The sequence below is a fragment of the Desmodus rotundus genome, chromosome 13 (assembly GCF_022682495.2).
Source record: "Desmodus rotundus isolate HL8 chromosome 13, HLdesRot8A.1, whole genome shotgun sequence".
Taxonomy (NCBI): domain Eukaryota; kingdom Metazoa; phylum Chordata; class Mammalia; order Chiroptera; family Phyllostomidae; genus Desmodus; species Desmodus rotundus.
The window spans coordinates 92,716,645-92,738,469 of record NC_071399.1 but is presented as its reverse complement, the minus strand read 5'-3'; the positions used below and the strand labels follow the sequence as shown (position 1 = coordinate 92,738,469).

At 49.8% G+C, this 21,825-nt stretch overlaps 1 protein-coding gene across 5 annotated transcripts in view; it reads right to left on the bottom strand.

The window, feature by feature from the left end:
* NBEA (neurobeachin) overlaps positions 1-21,825 on the bottom strand; it is a 470,020-nt gene that overhangs the window by 60,466 nt on the left and 387,729 nt on the right. For all 5 annotated transcript variants that reach the window (XM_053916392.1, XM_053916393.1, XM_053916394.1 and 2 more), the window contains 2 exons: positions 16,046-16,158; positions 301-441 (listed from right to left, as the gene is read on the bottom strand). In XM_053916392.1, coding sequence (XP_053772367.1) covers positions 301-441; positions 16,046-16,158 — 254 coding nt within the window. The remainder of the gene's footprint in view (positions 1-300; positions 442-16,045; positions 16,159-21,825) is intronic.

Below are 21,825 nucleotides of genomic sequence, written 5' to 3'. Positions count from 1 at the left end.
CAAGACAGAGGGGGGCAGTCAGCTGGGGATGGTCAGCGGGAGAGGGAGCAGCGGGCAGCAAAGACGCAGCCCCCACTCCGGAACTTTGGCTCCTTCTAGAACTGCCGTGGGGTTAAGAAGTTCATAACACTCAATCTCCCCAACCCAGTTTTGCAAAAGACACAACTCATAAAAAAAAAAAGGATTCAGTGCTGCTAGGGCTTGAAACCTCCCACTCTGCTGGCCTCCTGTCTTTGGAACAAGTAAGTGTACTCGGTTGCTCGGCAGTCTGCCGCCGCAGCCCCGGGGGAAGGCACTCACAATGCGAACCAGCCAGGACAGGGCGGACGTGGCGGTGGAGTAGTGCGTGCTGTAGTGGCAGGGCGGGCTCTGCTCGTCTTCCCACGCCTCGTAGCGCTCCGCATAGAACACGGCCCTCTTGGGGTTCAAAGCACCGACGGGCTGTGAAGGGAGAGGAAGCGCCTTGTTACTAACAGTCCTGTTAGTCACTCTACTTAGTATCTCTTTGTGCTGCAGTACTTACCGTTCGTTTACTTTAACCCTAGAACACACAGCAATGCTGTATTTTTACCACAGGTAACTCTGATGTTAAAAACGGATCGCTACACTTGCTGAAGATCACTCCAAGAGGCTATTTATGCTCGCAGGGTTTCTAGGTTTTACTAGCGTTTCACTGAGGTCGATTAGCAGGGACGCACAGCTCCAACTGTTAAAACGAAGCCCAGCTTTTACAGTGGTTTCCTGCTACCTCCCCACCAGACGGCACAGCTAGCTTGGCCACAGAGCTCCAGCCACAACGCGCAGCGGCCGGCACGTGAGAGAACCTGGCTCAGCCTGCCACCCACGGTGAGAAAGCCGGTGTCTCCCATGTGGGACGGGGGTCCTGCCCTGTTACTGCAGAAGGAGCCTGTGCCTGTTTGATTACGTTAAGCTGCAGCTCTACGGCTCTGGCTGACGGAGCTGTTCGGGCAATTCAGGCCCCGGGGAAGCGTGCCTGGGAGGCCTCTGCTGTCGGCACTGCCGCGCCACCGGTCAGAAGGTCGCGCTGACCCTACAGTGGGGCACCGCCGCAGGACGCCATGTGTGGTGTCCTCTCGACGAGGCTTGTGTTGACTAGATCGCTTCCTCCGCTTTCTGAGCACACTCACTCATCGCCAAGATTGTGAGCACACAGTCCTCATGACTTCAAACAGCCAACTGCCTCAGCCTAAGTCTTTGTCTGACTCTGGCTTAACTGGTACGGAGTCCCCTCTTACAGCACCTAAGAGCCACATTATTTCACCTGAGGTTGCACACTCTAAACATAGAGAGAAAGCACACGATGAACACTAAGTACAATGCATAACTCCTTTATTTCAAATTTTCGTCGTACTAGGTAACTGTGCATTCCCGCCCCCCCCCCTCCCCCAGGCTTCCTTTGAACAAGAGAAGTGGTAGAAAATTAGTGTTTCAATGGAACAAATAATGTTGCCTAAGAGAGAAACATTCACTCAGAAACTGCTTGTAAGCTTTTTGTCTTGGTCCTTGGGGAATAAACCAAACAACACATGTTGTCAGCAGTTATAGGTCTCTCAGACTTTCCACAATAAATTCTTATTTGCAAGGGTTTTATTCTGAATATTAAAATTATCTGTAAATCATGTTCATTTTTCTTCAACTCAATTATGACTTAACACAAACTAAACAATTTAATAATTTACTTTTTAAAAACTGTTTTAAGTATATTTTTAAAATGTTCTAAGGATCAAAATTTCATTGTGTTAATCTCACTGGTACCTCTCAAATCTTTTTATTCAGATGTAAAAAAAGTCATGTAGTTTCATTAAATGTTGTGTAAAATTAACAGTATTTAAAACGCGATTAACTTTTTTGGTGGAAGGCACTTACGTAGTGGAACAGATGTGAGTCCTGCTATGACCGAGTAACAGAGACAGCAAGAGTCTCACTGGAAACGGCCTATTTATTTTGCATGTTCCTAGTCCTGCCGATGCCTGCGTTTCTAACTCACTATCATAAGCGCGCTTCGGCAAACGTTTAACGTGGCCGAGGCGTTCTCCGTCTGCGACCTGTGAGCGGCCTTCCGAGGGCACGGCAGGCCACACAGCCCTGAAGGGCGGGCCTTATCGGATCCCGTTTGCCCTGCCGGACCTCACAAGACAAGCTTAAAAAAGGGACACGGCCCTCCCTCTAATCCTTTCCAGCTCTCTCCTCAACTACTGGAAAGGGACAAAGTAAATATTTATACTTTTTATTTTACTCAAGTTTCATCAGAGAGTCTCATCGGCGTGTTCTACACAACGATACTTTGTAGAAAACAGCTGCACAGGATTAAGGTCTGCGTGTGCCTTCGTTAGCAACTTTGAAAAAAATGTATTGATTGATTTTAGAAAGAGAGAGGAAGGGAGAGCAAAGGAGGAGGGCTGGGGGGGAGAGAGCACAGTTTGTGGTACCACTTGTCTAAGCATCCATGGGCTGGCTCCTGTCTGCGCCCTGACTGGGGGTCGACCCACAACCGTGGCGTTTGGGGACAATGCTCCACCAACTGAGCTCCCTGGCCAGGGCTTCATTAGTAAGTTCTTCAAGTAAATTTCTGATTTTGAATCTTTATCGAATGCATTTGGAAACGAAGTTTATAACACAAAATGTCTATCCTCTACCTATTTACCAATGTATAAATGATCACTTGTGTATAACTTTGTTATCCTTTTAAAATTTGAGCAAATAATGCGATGTCAATACCATTGGAATTTAGAAATGAGTAAGGCAAGGCTTCTTGTGAAAGAGCGACGGCACTGAATGCCATTTGTAGGCTCATTTTGTCACCCCCTTCAGTTTTTGTTACAATCGCCAGACTTCCTTTGCCGCAGACGGGAGGCACGCACACCTAGCCGCCTCTGTCTACACTTTTATGGGTTTTGGTGTGAAAAGGCTTAATTGAAAGTTTAGATCTTGCCGTTACATTTATTATTATTTTGTCCTTGTGAGTTTATGTAAGTTGACACTGTAACAGAGAACAGAAAATAACGCCAATAAAAATGGAAAAATAAAAAAAAATTCTACGACACTATTATTTTAATTCAATTTCTGTAACTGCTATAAAGTCTACATAGCTTGCAAACACACTCTTTCAACACAAAATTAGAAGAATATTATACATGGAACGTTACCATATCTACACGAAAGATTATTAAATTTATTCAATCAGTGTTGAGGCTTTTATTAATTACTCAGTTTCTCCTTTTTGAATATTAAAGGGAGAAATCTGTCTCAGCCTTAAGTATTATGAAAAACTTTGTGAAAAACTGATTTTATTACATGGGACAAAAACCCTGACAGGTGCTCCCAGGGCCTCACCTGATGAAAGGCTCTGGGAAGCACTATTGCTACTGAAACTTTGATTCTGTCCTGCGCTCTGTCTGTCTGTCCGTCCCAGAACCTCATCCTTCTTTCTGTTCTCGTAACTGTTGACAGGGAACAGACGTGTTCCCTGGAATGTAGTTTGAAAACTTCTGGTTACAACCCTTACGGTGCATGTTTCCGAGTGCTAACTTCTGATCTGATTTCATTTTTCTCTCGTCTTTCCCTTCTGTACTTTAATCTATTGATATACTTGTAGTTATAAAACCTTATGGGTTTTATCAAGCCGGTTTTATGGGACTGGTATCTAAATTAATAAATTAGATGCACCCAACATGAGCAACAGAAATGTTTAGATTGGAATGTTTACTGGGTAAGCGGTGCCCTGTGAGGTGTGGAGAGGACTTCGGAGAACACAGAAGTCTGAGGGTGGGGCCGCGGGGTTTAAATAAATAAATCAAAACCAAATGTAGATCACTTTGCGGCACGGCCAATGCCATTAAAATAGATTCCAGTTTTTAAGAGCAGAAAATGCTTGGAAGGCGGTGTCAGAGACCCAATTCCAGTAATATCAGTAACGCTGAGTTCTTGTAGATAAAAACTTGAACCTGCTCCTGGGGCGCACGGCGCGGGGCCTCCTTGCACCAGCGGTGGGAGCTCACGGCCGCTGGGCATGTGCTGGTGGCACTGGGGTTTGCACTAGGCATTGTCTTCACATCCACTTTCTACGTGGATCTTCCTGAGTCTCCAAGGTGGGCAAGACGTTCACGAGGAGCCCAGTTCCGTGATGAGGAAGCAGCACCTGTGTCTCCCCTCTGCCCGCGACACCGCGCTGCCTCTTCTCTGAACGGGAAATTCTGACCTGATGCCATTTCTCTCTTTCGTAAGTAACCGTGAGCTTAATTCCTTATCTCTCACGGATCCTCGGGAGGGGAACAAAGCTTACCGGCCTACTGTCTGGCGCCCTTACATTATAGGTGAGGACCACGAAGGGAAGAAATGTCGAATCAAGGCCACATGGCCGGTGAGAGGTTCTCCGTGTTCCAGAACCCGCTGCAGCTTTGTGCTGGACCCAACGTGAAGCTGGGTGCAGTGGGTGCCGTTTGCTTGGCTTCCAAGGGTTACTCTTAGTTACCTTAATACTCTCAACACATCTGAGCTTGTACTGTGTTTAAGTTATCTTGTTATTGTTCACGATAGCCACTGTGGCCTTGGGAATCCACAGGACAGGCTTCAGGGATTCTCGCCTTTTCTGCTTTTCCCTCTGGGAGCTACAGAGCTTTGTTTGTGGGCTTCTCAGTAAGACACCGTAGAATCCATGCCTGTGCTCAAGTGAGCCCCTGCCTCTCCTTTCATCTGACCGCGGAGTTTCCACGCCTTCTTCCGGAAGCAGCTCCAATTTCCTCCGCGAAGGCCCGCACGACACCATCTGGTAACAGTTAGGCGGGTTTATAACTCTTCCCCCAGTACACTAGCCCTTCAAGGGCATGTCCAATGTCTCATTCACCTCTGTCATCTCAGCACCTAACACAGTACCTGGCTCTTTCCAGGGGCCTAGTAAACGCCAAACGAACAAAGGCGTGTTGATCTGATTATAGGTATGATATTTTACATTTCCCTATGAAACTTCTAGACAAAACTTTTAGGCAAAATCAGAAGACAAATGACAAAGTGAAAAATATGTATAACACTTATGATAAAGGGCTATTTTTTGGGGGGGAAAGAACTTTTACATATCAGTAAGAAACGAATGAACAATGTAAGTAAACAGATGAGCAAATAAGAAGGCAATTAACAGGCAAATTTCTAGTACATGTAGGAACAGCACCGGCTCACACAGTGTCGGGGCGTCTGCTCTTTCTGTTCAGCACCCATTACCCCTCCTTCATGACCCTCTCCCACCCTGTTCGGGGTCCTCCGGGGCAGACTCCATCACCTGACCCCCTCGCTGGGCATGTGGCCCAGGCCTGCCGATCAGCTTGTTCTGTCCACATGGCTACCGAGACTGGGCAGAGACGGGCATGTGACCCGTGTTACCCCAGTAAAGCTGGGCTGGAACGCCCTGGGGAAGGAGCAGCCTCTGTCTCCATGGGGCCGCAAGGGCATCCCTGATGTCCCGCAGGCAGGAGGCCCATGTGCCCTTTAAGCCAGTGGGGGACACCAGAGTTGTGGCGCCCTGGGGCCCTGGTGCGTCCTGGGCCCCAGGTCTCCTGAACCGACCCACCCCAGTACTTCTCAGTTACAAAGACCAACAAAAACTTTGTGTTTTCAATTAAATCCAGTTTTTAGTTGACTTTGGGTTACTGTAACCCAAAGTCAGAAGTACACTGGCAGTTCTTAAAATATCAAACAAAAACTATTTTTATTCATTAGATTGTCATAACTGTTAGGTTTCACAATACTTAGTGCTGGCCGAGGTGGTACAAAATGTGTACGGCATAGTACTGTTGGCAGGAGTACAGGGAGTATACGTTTCTCATGGGCAAAACTGGTAATATTTTTTCAGTGTGCACTTGCTTTCGATCCAGTAATTATACGTCAAGGAATTTACAGTATGGAAAGAATTGGATACAAAGATACTTCTCAAAGCATTTCTTCAAATGGCAAAAACAACCAACAGAAGACTAGAAGCCTAAATACCCAAGAAGAGCCTAGTTAAACAGATGATGTGACACCCACACTGCCGTACACGATGCATGTCCCCAGAAAGCCTGACCTGAAAAGTTCCAAGACGAAGCCATTTGATAAGCAGCGCATGCCTGCTGTGAGTCAGGAGTTACTCTTGACCCTGGCGTAAGGCGTAGAGACAGAGGAAAGCTACGTAAACCAGCAGGTGAAGGAGGCGGCACCAGCCATGAGTGCTCTCGCGACAACCAGACCACCACCAGGACAGTGGAGGAGGTGTCTCTCGGCAGGGGCCTCGGAACAGAGGTGTGAGCGACCAGGGCGCACCAGCCCAGTGAACACTAGACAGAGCGGGCCAGGGCGGGGGCGCCCGGGGGCCTGACAGGTAGTTCAGGGGACAGAAGGAAAGTCAGTGTGGCCACAGCACAGTGGACTGGGGAAGAGTTGAGGGCGCAAGGTGAGGGATGGGCAGAGGCCATTCGGACACTGCCCTCACAGCCCAGCGTGGTGAGCACCATGACGGGGTGAGTGTGCTCGGGGGCGTGGGAGGGCTCAAGCGGCGGGAGTGGAGATCTGAGTCGGAGTCCTCGGAGGGAACCCCAGCAGTTTGGGGGAGTGGCGTGACGTCACCGTGGCTGGGGCAGGCCTGCAGAGGCACTCGCAGAGGCAGCATCTGACGGCAGCATCGCTGCTCCTCTAAGAACCCCAGGGTGTGGCTGAGATGCACTTTACTTACGCAGGCAGCTGCTTCCTGTAGTTGCTTAGCACTCTGAGTATATATTTACAGTGTACATGTAATACATTTTGCCTTACACATTCAGACGAAAAATTTTGAAGAATAGACATTAAGAACGGTTCCCTCTGGGGAGTGGAATAATGGAGATCTTCTGTCTTCCCTCCCCCCTTTCTACTGTTTGAGCAAGAATTTGGTTTATCTCATGTAGAAAACTTGTGGCTTTATCAGTTCTGTGACCCAGAAGTAGCTTTCAAATGTGGACATTTTCACCTGTATAAATTTTAATCAATTACAGTAACTTCACATTTCAGCTAGCAAACAATACAGACCAGGGACTTCCAAATGGAAGTAAATTCCTGTTACCAATCTTCACTGACATTTGAATAATCACGTATCAAAAATTTACGAGTTGAAACAAGTCAAACGTCAACAGAAGGAGGAGGACAGTGGAGATCTTCTGTAGAATAACTGGCAGGCCGCTCCAACCAATCAGCATCACACAGAAAGGAGGGGGTGGGAGCTATTCTAGCCTAAAGCACCCGCGAGTGACAGAAGAATCAAATGTAATGTGTAGTCCGTGCCCGAATCCCGGCTGAGCAAACCAAGGTTTACCACTGTGTGGGGGGAGTAAGGAAAGTTGGTCACGGGGCACAGTGTTAGACAGTAGTAAGGGGTTACTGCAGGTTTTGTTAGGTGTGATGGCAGTTTTTTGGTTCTGTAGGAAAATGTTTATTTTTCACACTACTTCCAGGTAAAGTATGACACTTCAACTGACCTTAGAATAGTTCAGCAAAATAAAACATGCTAACATGTTAATAATTATGCCTTCTAAGTATTGGATAAATTGGTTGTGGTTGGTACTTCTCTTCTAGTTAAAAATTTTTTATAATAAAAAAGTCCAAATAAAATAAAAATGGAGTGTAAAACTAAGCAAATCTTTCAAGTTCACACTAAGTCCTTTTCATAGTACCTATGTCTTGGGATGTTCGTATAGGTAAGAAGTCTTTTAATTTGAAAATCTGGGTTTCTAAAATGTGTGAAGACTTGGTTCTCTTCAACAGATCCAACCTCCCAGTTGCAATTTTACACTCGCTCTTAGTTTGCTTGCCGTGGCCCTTCCCCTTCAGGTGGGGCCCAGCTAATCGCGGCACAGCTCCCACCTGCTTTCTGGAGAGTCGGAACCTGAAGCAGCAAAGCCTTGACGTAACGACGGGTAAGATTTGCATTGTGCTGGCTGGAGTTGAGAGCACTTCCCGTTTACAGTCCTCCACAGGGTAAGCAAGTACCACTACATGACCAAGAAAGAAAGACTTCGAGACAAAGTCGCACTTCGATTACCCAAGTTCACCGGCACCGTCTCAGGTGTTTGGCCCCACACAGCACGAGGCGCAGGTCCTCTGCTTGTGTCCGACGTGACTGCTCCCCGTGCCGGGTGCTTAGGGAAGGTGGCGGGCACCTAGGAGATAGATCGGCCACGAGGCTGCACGGAAAGCTGGAAGTGTACTCTGCTTCCCTGGCGGAGGGGGGAGTGACAGGAAGCAAGCGAGGGAAGTGCAGCACACACGCCAGCGCATCGCCCCGTCACAGGGTTGCGGGGGAGAAGTGCGGAAACCTGCCTGGGAGCGGGTGCCTGGCACGTGACAAGAGCACGTCAGATTCGGGCTGTTACTGTCATTGCTACCCCGGAATGTTTCCTGAGAAAACGAGTTTCAGACATCTCAGCGGAAACCCACCGTGTTTCCACAGAACAACGGAGGTACAAATGAAGCACCTTACATCTCCGCTGTCAGTTCTGAAAGCTCCGGGTGTGTGAGGGAGGAGGGCGGTGAGGGGCCTGTGCGCTGGCTTCAGGACCCCTCTGGTTGCTGTGCTGTCTCAGGTGGCACCAAGGGTAAAGGAGACTCGCTTTGGCCCGGTTTTGCGGGGATAAAGCCCCCTTTAGATGTGACCCGCGGCTGGTCCCATCCCAGCGCCTGGAACAGGCTCTCCCTTTCCAGGGGCGCGGTCTCCTCTAAGAGCAGGCGCTAGAAAAGGCTCCTGTGGTTTCCAGTCCCTTCTTTAACAGCTTACATCCCTCAGAGCATAACAGGCTCTGCTGTGTCCTCCCCACCCCCACCCCCACCCCCGCCCCGGCAAGGGCACAACAACTGGCTGAACGGGAAGGAGCCAGCATGGAGGCTAGGGGACCTGCAGTGTCAGCAGACACAGCACAGGACAGGTTGGGGGGCTCTGCTCAAACCCTCAAAGCTCCCTGCCCCCCACTACGTGTCTCCAGGAAACGAGAGGGGAGATAAAAACCAACACCCCTGCCCCACTGTTTCTGGCCACCACAGTGTCTGCGTGTCCACTTTTTCCCTCTGTCCACCCTTCTCTCGGTTCTTTCTTCCTTTTGAGTGGAAGGAGAAGAGCACAGTGATGCCCCCGGTCCCTGAAAGTGACTGTGAACTCTCCGGGGTGTGAGCCGGCTCTTAGTGTCTGCGTCTCCAGGGCCTGGCAGGAAGTGGGCGCGCAGTGGACGCTCACGTAAGCAAAGAGTGAGTGGATGAGTGCAATCAGGAATGAAATCGGTGCCCGTTTACACGCCCCCTACACACCACGCCCTCAGCTTCGATCCTTCCCTGAGTTTACAACAGTGTCCACCCCCTGCCGATCGTTATTCACCTCAAATAACACTTCTCCTGCAACGCTGCACCGTAAGCACGCTTAGCAAAAACGATTTTCACAGTAAACGTTAAGACAAGTCAACGTATATTTGAGTGATTTTCAAACTCGGCAGTAGGTGTTTTTTGGCAGATGGGGTATAATTAAATTTACACATTCACGTTTTGATCTTCTAATCTGTTTTACATCAACACAGTCAGCTACTTGAACATACGCAGTGGTTGTGCCCGTCCTTCATGTTTTACTGCCAAAACGTCAGCATTATGTGGATGTCACCGTGGGTAAAACTGAGTTCCTGAGACGCGGTTACCTAAGCTGAGAAGGAAAACGACAGGACTGCGGCCCCCACCCCCGTGGCCGGGCCGGCGCCCCCACGAACACGGGAAAGCCCTCCCTGTGCGGCGGGCGCACGGCCGAGGCGGTTCGCACTTGAGCGCATCCTTCCCCATCATCACGCCCCGACGCCTCTGGCATCACCGCTTCCTCTTTTAAGTAGCGCAATAATTTGGGGAAATGGTGATGCTCATCATCATGTCAGTCAGCCACTCCTGGGTTAACAAAACGTTATTTTTCCACTCAGTGAACACGTGTGTGTGCGTGATGTCTCACGGTCACGTCCGTCTGCACAGGCCCTGGCTTCCAGACGATTCACCTGCCAGAGCACGGCCTGGGGACCGGGAGCCCTCCGCTCACGCTGGGACAGCAGGCCTGGCTTCCTGAGGGTGAAACGCGCGTGACTCTGGCCAGATCCGACGCGCTACCTCCCGTGGCGTTTTGAGAGAGCTCTTAGCTCAGGGTCACATCTCCATAGGAAAGATCCGTTCAAATACCAAGAGGATAAATCAGTGACAGCTCGCATCATTCGCTGTCACGTCAAACAAAAAGCCACAACCTCGGACCTCCACACGGAGTAAATAAAACTTGAACCCGTGAGTCCAATCGAATGGGGGGTGAATAAAAGTTACTGAGGCGCGTTCACGCTCCCGGGCTCTTCAGCCACTCCGTGAAGTGGGCAAAGACAGACTAGGGGTGCTACAGATGATGGCATTTCGGTCGGAATAAATGTGCTTCTCGAGTTTTAGTAAATATTCAACTTCAACAGTATTCGTCACATGAAAAATGATTTTACACTTATTAAAAGGTATTGCTTTTTCTCTTATTAGAACAAAACTAAGGGAAATAATCTCGTGCTGGATTTCTGAGTGACGCCGAAGACGGCGGACTCTCAGCTGACAGGTGCGGAGCTCTGCTCTGCAGCTCCAGCCACGGGAGGCCTGCCGCGTGTCGGGCAGGACGCTGGGACCCCCACCTGTGCTCAGTGCGTGTCGCTCCCTCCACGGCCCCGTCGCGCAGACGGTGCGTGTCCACGTTGAGAAGCGGCACGAGCTGAGAGCCCAGGACGCGTGTCGCAGCCACGTCTGAACGAGGCCTGCGTTCTTCCTCGTACCACTGCTCACTCGTTTTCCTAACCCTCGGCTCTCACACTGACACACAGAACACAGAGAAGGTTCAACGACTCCAGAGTCGACCTCTCCCAGCGTCCAGGAAAGAGACTAGAAGGACTCGGCTTCCTGTGTAAAGGGCCCCAGGCCCTGGACCCTGTGGCCCAGCGGCCTTGGGCGGGAGCCAGGAGGCTGCCTCCAGGCGCGTCCTTGTCCTGTGCCTGCCATCGGAGCCCCAGCACTAGTGGGTCTGGCACACAGATACTATTTTCATTTACTCTGTTTCTCATAGCAAAAAAAAGTTTTTTTCCCAATAAGCGTTTGTGACGTACTCAAAACCACCACTGCTTTGCCCACCTGGCAGAATGCTTTCTGGGACGCATGCAAGGCAGGCGTCTGACGGTTGAATTGTGGACCTAGATCAGATAGGGGAAGAAATGTAACCAGGTGTGCCCAGCTGTTTGATACCTGTAGGCACTCCTCTCATTTGCCTCTTACAGGGAGCCACCCGGGCTTGCTCCAGAGACAGCTCCTTCCTCTGCACAGACGGTGATCTAGTTCGCTGAGACTCAAGCAATGTGCAGGAGAGGGGCTCTTTAAGAAAACGAAGGTGAAACTGTGAACACAGAGTCAGGAGCCACGTAGAAGCAGCAGCCCCGGAGAGTTGAGAGGCTTTGAAGTGTAGGATTCGTTAGCGTCATGACGGACTTATCTCTGACGCCGTGAGCTGCTCACACGCGGCGGCCGTGCATCTGTAGTGAGCAGCCCACTGCCTGCGGGTCTTTCCCTCGTAACCAGCGACAGTCCCTGGAGCGCCGGCGCCCCCCTCCAGTGCCTCCCAGGTGCTCCCCGCACAGCCCCTCCGACGGCACAGCTGTGTGTACACGCACACCTGAAGCCTACCTGCTGTCCTCCAGACTGCAGAGCTCGTGGAGGACACACTCTCAGACACCCTGTCCTGGGCTCTTCAGATCGGAGAGCTGTTTGCTCATCACCAGGCCCACTTGCTTCCGGAAACAGGAGTCCGAATTTCCTCTGGGCAACACTCACCCCAGCATTCTTAGACGGGGTATTCCGTGACCCCAACTCTACCTCCAGCTCCGACCATGAGACACGGCTGGCTTCTCTTGTTTCCAGTCCACAGATTCCAGTCTCCTTCAGTAGCACCAACGACAACACGAGGAGGCATTTTCTGGGACTTCTGGGAAGGAAAAGTTTCTTCTGTTTTTCACGAGAGCTATTTGGGAAAATGCTCTCTTCCTTTGGGGAGTATGATATGAGGTTCGGAGCTGCTGCAGCCATTTTGCGAATAAAGGGAGTGCTTGGGGCTACTGGAGGCCATCTAGCATAGGGTGAGTACGACGCCCACAGTGGGGAAGGCAGAGCAGAGCCATGGAAAGAACCGGGTCCTTGGCAGCATTGTCTGCATTACTGAAGAAAATCTTGCTGGAAACCACATTTTCCTCAGAATTTATCAGTTCTCAGAACCAATAACACTGATGTATCGTTCAAGCTAATTTGAGCTGGAATGTTGGAAGCTTTCATTCAAAAGTTCTAACTAATGCGACATAGAATTTCATGAAGCCAGTGTTATGTTGGGTATAAAGAAAAGAACTTTCAACTTCTTCTTAGGACTGTTCATTTCATAGCGTGTTAATTTTTTCTATGCAGTAAAGAATACACAAATTACGTGTTGTTTACAGACACACATTCCAGAATTACTGAGCACTAGGAGTTATTACTTGGACCCCAGTCTTTGCTGAGGAGCAACTTGGTTTGTTGTCCGAGATGTTTAGAATGTGCCTGGTTAACATCATCCCCGTATTCCAACTCTCCCTTGATCTTTAAAGAGCAGCGAACCCTATTAATTTGTTCATTCGCAGCATTAATCACAAGAATCGCACGTGCCTCTTAGTGGCCATCTCTTCACCACAAGAGTATTGCATTTGAGTCATTTTTCCTTCAAATTATATTACTATACTTCAAATGTCATTTTCTCATTAGGCATATAATATGATATATTTTCACACATTAAACTCTTGTTTATTAATGAGTTTTATACAGGAGAGTCTTGGGTTTCTAGCCCATTTGTAAGAAGTTCCTGTTAGGAAATTCAGTGAGGCATGGGAACGCTGTGAGGGTAATTTATTAACATATCAGGAGGCTTTAATCTGCTCACATCCCCCATCGTGTTGGTCTGGCAGAATACAGAGAACAAATTGCTGGGGCCTGGAACGGTGCAGAATCGGAGGCAAAGCTCTCTACAGCAGGGAGAGCTCAGGGGTTCACACGCGTGCCCCACGCCGCCGCATTCGTCTGGGTTCCGTCTGCTCACCTCCTCTGCCTGCTGAACGCTGCAGAGAACTGGGAGGGCGCATGCAGGTCACAGAGGGGAAGGCCATGCCAAAGGGAATGCAGCGTAAACGCAAGCTTGGAACGCTTGGGAAACGCTTGTGTGTTCCCGTTACTACAGGACGAGGGCCGCCCAGTTTGATTTATCTCAGTTACCACGCGGGGTACAGACCCGCATTTCCCCATCTGTCCTCTATAACCCGTGTGAGTCCCCATGGAGGCCCATGCTCTGTGGCTGGGGCGTCCCAAGGACATCTGGGTCCAGCGTCGCGGAGCAGCTGGGCGTGCCCTCTGCGGCTTGGCCCGGCCCTTCTACTGTGCTAACTGCTGCGTGTGCGGCCGCACGGAGCTCTGGCCACTGTCTGAGTTTTCAGCTCGGCTTTGGACTTGACTCCTCCGAGAAGGCTGCGACTCTGCCTGTGGTACCACCCCCTGCACTCCCGCCCCTCTAGCGCGGTGCTGGACAGAGAGGCAGCGGGGGGTGGGTGCCTGTTCGCTGAGTCCCGAGAGAACGAATGAGTGAAGGGAGGGCAGACGGGCTCCCTGCACGTCTGCCCCTCTCACCAGTCTCCCAGCTGACTCCACAGAAGGGCCTCCCTCCACGCAGCGGTCAGCTCCTGAGGTTTTACTACCAGGCATCAGCTACTCGGGGGCCTACCTGACGTTTGTCTTTTACGTGTGTGTGTCTTTTATGGGTGTGTGTATATGTTTCACAGTGTCTACTGCACAATGGTCTCCCACTGACGCTGGACCAGACACGCGCAGGGGGCCTACCTTGACACTTGTCTTTTACACATGTGTGTGTCTTCTACACGCGTGTGTGTATGCTTCACAGTGTCTACTACCTAATGGTAGTCCACTGACGCTGGACCAGACACATGCAGGGAAGGCTCTGTTCACAGAACACGCCTGACAGGTCTCGTGCTCGTACCGATGAGCGTGCGTGGTTTCCTTTCACACACGCCATCGCCCCGCAGCCTCGGTATGCCGGGCCAAGAGCGCTCGGATCTCAGGGAGGGAGTCATGGCGCATTTACTGTCACCATTTGTTGTGACTCGATGACATGGCTCAAACCCATGACTCACTACATCGCCTCTGCACACGCCCTAGAGTGAACTGTCTGCCAGGCCTAAGGGTCTGCGGGTCTAAGTCCCTCACACTGACTGCTGAGCCCTCATACCACCCCCGTCACGCTGTCCCCGTCACACAGGGGAGAAACCGAGGCAGAGAGAAGTGAAGTGACCTCTCGAAGGCCCCAGAGCCACGAGTCCGGCTCCAGAGGCCTGTCCCGCTGCCTGCCGCCTCCACGACGCTCTCGAGACAGAACATGGCACCTTCTTACTCAGTGTCGCAGAGGACGGCTTTTCCCGGTCTGTTCGTAACCAGGGAACTCGGTCTGCTCCTGGGGGAGGGCCTGTGAGTCACAGCGTGTCTGTCTAGCCGGGCCTGGGCTGTTGTCGGCATACGGGAGGTGGTAGAAGACCTGCGTGCAGCTCGACCACGCCGGGAAGTACCGCACTTGCAGCCGACTGGCACTGGGTCCGAGCGCTACGTCTCCCCCCGCCCTGCCCCCCGCCGGGACTGTCAAGAAGATGCTGGCCAACCGGTGTCTTAGGTCCCTGCAGTGCCCATAACACCCTAACTAAATGAACGATGAGCTAGCAACTCGGAGTTGATCAAAAAATTCACACGAAATGAAAGACCCAGAGGACGAACGGCAGATGAGAACATGTAGTTAGTATGCAAGCTTCAAAAACAGGCTGAGAAGCAGCCCGCGGGTGGCAACAACGGTAGGCACTGTCCACGCAGTGTCTCTACGTGCCGAGTGCCCACGCCACCCCGTCCTTGCAGAGGACAGTGGGGTTGTCCTCACAGCACATCTGGGGACACTGAGGCTGTGAGGAAGTGGTTCCAGTGAGTAGCGGGGCGCAGAGCTGCTTCCTAGGTGAGCCTGGCCGTCAAAGGCCAGGGCAGGCGTGTGGAGGGAAGGCCGCGTTCGGGATTAACTGTGGACCTGCGACCGGGCCGGCTTCCCAGCACACAGGGCTCAGGCTGCCTTGTCCGTGAGCTCCTCCCCCTCTTCCCACCCAAACTGAGCGCGCGCACACACACACACACGTGTCTCTTAACCCACTGCAGGCGGACTACACCGGCAGCCACGGCAGAAAAGAGAGAACTTCAGAGTCTGTGGGTGGGGCTTTAGTGTGGCCTCAGCGCATAAACAAGCACAGGGGCTGGCTCTGGAACTGGCCTCCAGGGAAGCTTTCGGGCTCAGCTCCCAGTTCCTCACTGTCCTTCAAAGACTTTAGTATCCCCCTTACGTGTCCTTTGGACAAAGGAGTAAACTACCCCCAAATTCGCTTTCCATTCTTATCACCACTGTGGATTTTTTCTTCCCAGTTTTGGGGCCGAGCCTTAGCAGAATCTTGATAAAACTGCTGTGTCCGACTTCTTCTCATGGTTAAGCTCCCGTACGGGTGTGTGTGTGTGTGTGTGTGTGCGCGCGTGTGTGCACGCGGTCAGGATAACATGCTTTACCACCTACGAAATGTGTCACAGGAATTGTTTGCTATTTATCTTGAACTAATTTCAGGTTTCTTACCTTGACCTTTAAAACCTATGATATCTGAGCGACCTCTCCCTACATCTGCTCTTTCTCAAATACCATCCGCTTCACCTGGACTCGTACTGATTTATCTCCTTGCAACTATGTGCCTGTGCTGAGAATTGGCGCGACTCAGATGCTGACTCCGAAAGAAGGCAACGCGGTTTACCTTCTGACAAGCACTCGTTGAACAGATACACTGGGGTAGGAATGTCTGTAGAATGTAGCCTCATGAAGAACACGGACTTCTACACACTGAGAAGTTACCTTTGACAGATCCCTGAAGTTTCCCGGAAGAGTCAAGTCCAGCTCTTCCGACTCATAGTTTGTTAGGACCCAGGGGAACACGGGGTACTGGTTCAGGTCGTTGTACGTCCGTCCTGGAAAAGAACAAGAGGGACGGTTACCTGTGTGCACCACCTCACGGTGAAGTCACTCCTGTTCGTATCATAGGTAAGACATCTACTGAATTTCCGAAGAAAGTAACTCTTTTGCTCATTGAACTATGCCTTTGTTCAATCAAAAGTACTCATGACAAAATGTTTCAAGTGAATTCACTCAATAATAATTAATGAGTAACTACAATTACTCCTTTATAATAGCAGCTTGTGGAGAGACTGCTGTTTGTCACCGATTTCTCTTCTTCCTGGGCGGCACGGGGGAAGAGCTCTGGCCACAGGGATTGGCAGCAGGTGAGCAGAGGTGGCCTGTGCCCTGGCTGGGCCAGGCCCCCGTGCCGAGCTGCGTGGGGGCCTCCAGGCCCCAGGCCTCTCCTGCCGACTGTGATGAAGACGACGCTGCCACCTTGGAAGTGGAGCCTTTGTGGCCGGGGCCCCGGTGGGCCCGTGCCCTGCAGGCGAGGTGACGTATCCTGCGACAGTGCGTGGACGAGGGCACGATGCGGCCTGCGCGGGGCGCACCCTGTGAGCGCCCATTGGCAGTCAGGGCGGAGGAGCAGACGATGCGCCACAGGGGCACATACGCATGTGCAGGGGATGCAAGGCAGAGCATGGTCCCTCTCTGCACTTCCCGGAGGGAGCCAAGAGGAGCTCCCGGCACGGCCCCAGCTAACACGCAGCCTGTGTGCTTGTCTGCCGCCCCACTGCCCCGTACACTCGTGAAGGTGGGCTCTGGGGTCCCCCTGCTCTCTCCCTCTCTGCGCGTGGGGGCGTGGTTTCAATCTCTGCTCATTTACCGGTACCCAGCAAATGTTCGTTGAAGGAATGAATACGTATGTGATAAAAACAAGCCAAATTCAAACAGATTCGCACGCGTAAGCTAAGAAAAGAAGGAAGGTTGCAGGACAGTCTCTTTGGAGGGGAGATGAAGAGGTGACCGAGGAAGATGCCGTGACTGTCGCGTTAGACCAAAGGGGGCGTCCGCAGCCGCACAGCCCAGCCAGGGGCGCGCCTGCTGCGTGGTGACATCTCTTGTGAAGGAGGACCACGCCAACGAGGACACAACGCGAGGACCTGGGAATTTATTCAAGTCTCGTGCACCTGGCATCCTTCAGCTAATGCGGTATCCTGGTCCGGTTTGAAACTCACCCCGGGGAGCTCTGTGAACGGTAGCCTGGGACGCCTGCCTCCTCCCAGCATTTTCTACGCACACAAATCCACAGACACCGAGCAGAGCTCTTTCTGGGCTCAAACTGGGCCCTTGGCCCATTCAGTGCCCCGCCATGTTCTGAACTCCTGTTCCATTTAAAAGTCTGAGATTTAATGAAAAAAATAGATCTCCCGGTATACATTTGTATAGAATACTGGTGATACCATTCACAGAACATACATTTATGTTACTTATATAATAAATAATTTAATAGCTGGAAATTATATGCCATACTTATTTTAAAATTTCCTGATGAAGTTCTATAACATACACTAAGGGGAAAACTGTCAAAATAAATAAAAAGCCAAATTACATTAACTCAGTACGTAAAGGTAGCATATAAATACAAAGAGCATCAAAATGGAGTCCATATTTGAAGACCCCAGCCTTTTAACAGAAATGATTTGCTCGTAAGGGAAAAGATATAAAGGTATTTTTGGAAAAAATGCCCAGACTAGAATGCATCGCCTTTAAAATACAGCCCAGGTTGGTGGGTGCCAGTCGCAGCCCACGGCACTCCACCCTCCCAGGCGGAGACTCGCTTCCATGGAACTGGTGAGGCTTGTGGAAAAGAGATGCCAAGGAGAGTTTAGCAATTTTTCAATTACTAAAGCTAATAGCACCTTTTCAACTGTAATAAGTACAGTAAGATTTATGAATCAATGTACGTAAACAGTTACATCAAAAATTTCCATATAAAAGCCTTGCAACATGGACAGTCGATCTGTATTTTTGATTTGAATGAAAAACACACCATATATTTAAAAAGCATGTGGATGAAGAGAACGACTAAATGGTGCTTTGGGATGACGCAGTCGTAAGTTTCAGCCATAAATTAGTATTGTTACTTTATTTTACTGGACACCTAAAAAAAAGAAGTATTTCCAAAGTAATACCTGTCAGGTTCTGGCACTTCTGGGAACTCATTTATCAGTTGTTCCACTTCTAATTCTTTTTTTGGAATAATTGAAATTCAGTAAATAACCTTGCATGGTAGTTGGTAAGGTTCCTTCCTTTTCCAGCAGTGTAGTAAGTGTAGGTTTTTTTTTTTTTCTGCCTACACTCATAAGGATTCATCTCGGGCGATGAATATTAAAACCGCAAGCCTTGACACCGATCTGCTCCAACAATAATGGCGAAGCGCAGGAAATGAGATCTCAGAAACACTGGATATATGTTTCTTCACTTAAAAAAAAACTTTTTAATTAAACCATCCAATTTAATGTTTTCTTATGGCACTTCAGTTTGGAAGGTAAAGTGATCTAGAGACAGCTGACAAAGAAATTAGAACCGCAACTCCTTGGTGACAACGCTAATGACAGCGGAATATTGTTTAATTAGATGATCGCAGCGTCTGGATTAACGCTCTTTACGAGCGATGTTCCTGTGCGTGTCTGCGTCTTCACGCTTTGCAGACATTTTGTCATCTCTAGGTCATTAGGATAGAATTTTTAATGATTTTTCTGGAAGCAAGCAGTTCAAGTTACATCTAATTAGATGACAATAATAAGCCCAACACATGCGGTAGCTAAATATATACATAATTAACCAGCGAGGACTTGTACATCACAGAGTAAAAAAGTGGAAAATGCTAAACAGGAGAAAAAGGTTGGCGTTGGGGGAAGTTGTGCTGAATTCATTAGCTGATCACATGAAAAACAACTCAAAAACCTTAAAAAAACCCCTCAAACCTAACGGGATCATTTATATAAAGCTACATTAGCGATCAGTCCGCTATTTTTTTTTTTTTAATGCAAGGATGTCAGGCTGTGACATCTTGTTCATGGGATTTTCTACTAAGGTACGAAATGAGGCACAGGTTGTACCTTTCAGAACACGGTGAACAGAAACCAGGTCAGCGCCAGGAACTTGAGGGCGGAACCACATTCTAGTCAAACTCTAAGCATCATTAACATTCATTAAAATTCATTTACATAATTTTCCAAAACTTAAATGTTCTTCGAAAATTAAAAAAAAAATCCATGTGCTTAAAAATAGTGACATGCATTACAGCACAGTCCTGAGTTGGGCATGTAGGCAGTTGTAAAAATCACGCCTCCCAAGAATACTCGATGGGACAGAAAAGAGAACGGGAGCCCCTGTGCGGGGCGGGTCCCGGGGAGGAGACGGGAGAAACACCACCGGTGTTGCCACTCATGTCCATGGCCGGGCGACGCACTTTTTAGTTACATTTTCCGTATTCCCCATGTTCTATAATGAGCACTTATTAAATTTATAGATAGAACAAAACAAAGACCATGAAAACATTTATGGGCTTTCAGGTATCTTTTAAAAATTACGGTTTTTGAATATCTGACACATTTCTTTTACTGTGTAAAGGCTCTTCATAAAATTTACACACATAAAATGAAATGTGTGTTTATATACAATGGTGTATGTATACGCCTATCACAAAATGGTCTAACACACCTAGTAACACACCGGCCCGCAGCAACGGCTGCCACACGCGTTACAGGCTGGCTGACTTTCGAAAGCTTCCTGAAAGGAGAAAAGCAAAATGGGTCGAGTATGACAGACCTCAAAAAACGGAGAGCAAGAAATGGGCCACAAAATGTCCTGGCATTTCATGTCAGAGTAACGGTTTAGAGAGAGAGATGCATCCGACAGTACGAGACAGAAAATAAAATCTTCTACCATAGCGTAAATGTAAGTAACGCTGACCTGTATTTTTAAAAAGGCAAAGCCAGAACGGCCAAGGAGACAAACCCGCTCCTTGGCCATTCTGATTGTTCCATCTTCTCAACCAGATCCCAATTCTGTACCTCTTCTCTGTAACTCAGGGGACTTAATGAACCCCTCACCCATCAACCTCAGAGAATTCACTCACCAGATCCCAAAACCGTGCGGACGCTGACAAAGCGTAGCTGGTGAATCCGTTTGGTTTGACGGGTCTTTACTGATCAAAGCTTTTTTCCCTTAGTGACCCCTAGTCTCAGTGGGAAGGCAGGTGGAGACAGCAAGTGCCGAGGACCCACGTGTGTGCTGGAGGCGGCTGCTGCGGGAGAGCGGTGCAGCTACGGGACGGGCTCTGCAGGAATACGGCTGTGGTGCAGCTTCTCCGAAGGTGGACGCCGGACCAAGGGCCTCAGCATCCAGTCTCGAGCCCTGCCCCAAACCTCAGGGATGGGGACTCCCAGGACAGGCCACTGACTGCGCGTCAGCACTCGCCCCAGGTGATGTGAGAGCCACCCCCCTCCCGGAGACGCTGTCCTCAGAAGACAGCCCTTTCCTGCACAGGCCTCTCCACCTGATCACCGAAGAGGGGCCACGGGGTCTGGCCGCTCGCGTGTAAAAGACATTCAGAACACACAAGCAAGCGTGTGGTGAGGTGCTGTTAGCTGTGAGAAAGTTTAGGGAAGTCAGGGAGGAGGGTGAGACCGTTTAGTCAAGGGGGCTTCCTAGCAAAGATGGGCATTGGCCCAGCTCCAAGCTCCCAGCGGGGTCTGCTGAGGCCGTGGGGTCCCACTTCTCCTCTCTTCACTGCCCCACGGAGGGTGATTCCAAAGACACTCCCCAGCCCCTCCCCAGGCCCTCCCTGCCTCAGAGTAGGCTCCTCCCCGCCAAGACCCCTTGGAAAACAGCACCAGGGCCTGCGGCAGAGATGACAATTCTGGGCCGGCTTCTGGTGTCTACACAAATCACAGCGGCAAAGGGACTTCAAAGGGTTCTTCGGGTGAAATTGCTTAAAATTAGCAGCTGTTTGGGTTTTTAAGGTGGAACTGAAGGGCACCACGAACATCCTGAAGCAGAGAAGCTGAGTGTCACCCTGGAGCCAAACCTGCTCCTTGGCCATCCTGACCCCGTCGCTGAGTGGCTCTGTGGCCTGGACAGGTGGCCCGACTCCTCCGCACCCTGTCACCTCTCGTGTGGTGTGAGGGTACGGCCAGAACCTGACTCTGGGGTCGCTGCCAGGACTTAATGAGTAAATGCGCACGAAGCACTTGGAACAGTATTTAGCACGCTACAAACTGCTCGATAAATGCTAACAATTACTTACTGTTACTTCCTGAATATTGACTGTAATGTTAAAGAAATGTTTCAAAAAGAAGTGAAACCAAACAAAAGTGAAAATATTATTATTTTCTGAATCTTGAGATTAGGAATAGTTAAAGAAATGTTTAAAAAAGATGATGACATAAACCATTTCTTGGCTTTGGATTTCTTAGGGGACTTGTCAGTAAGAATTCTAATATCCTTTCAAGAAATGATCGATCTTATTTTCAATTGACTTAAATTAGTAGTCACGGAGTAACTGTATCCCTAAAACTGCGCTACAGAGCGTGAGTGTTCAGTGCAGGGCAGTGTAAGATGTTAAATTGCACAGTGCTGCTTTACCAACGTGGGTTCCACTAAATACACATTTTCTTTTTCCTTGGAATGCCCTCTGCTTACTTTCCAGAGAATTCTTGCTTGCATTT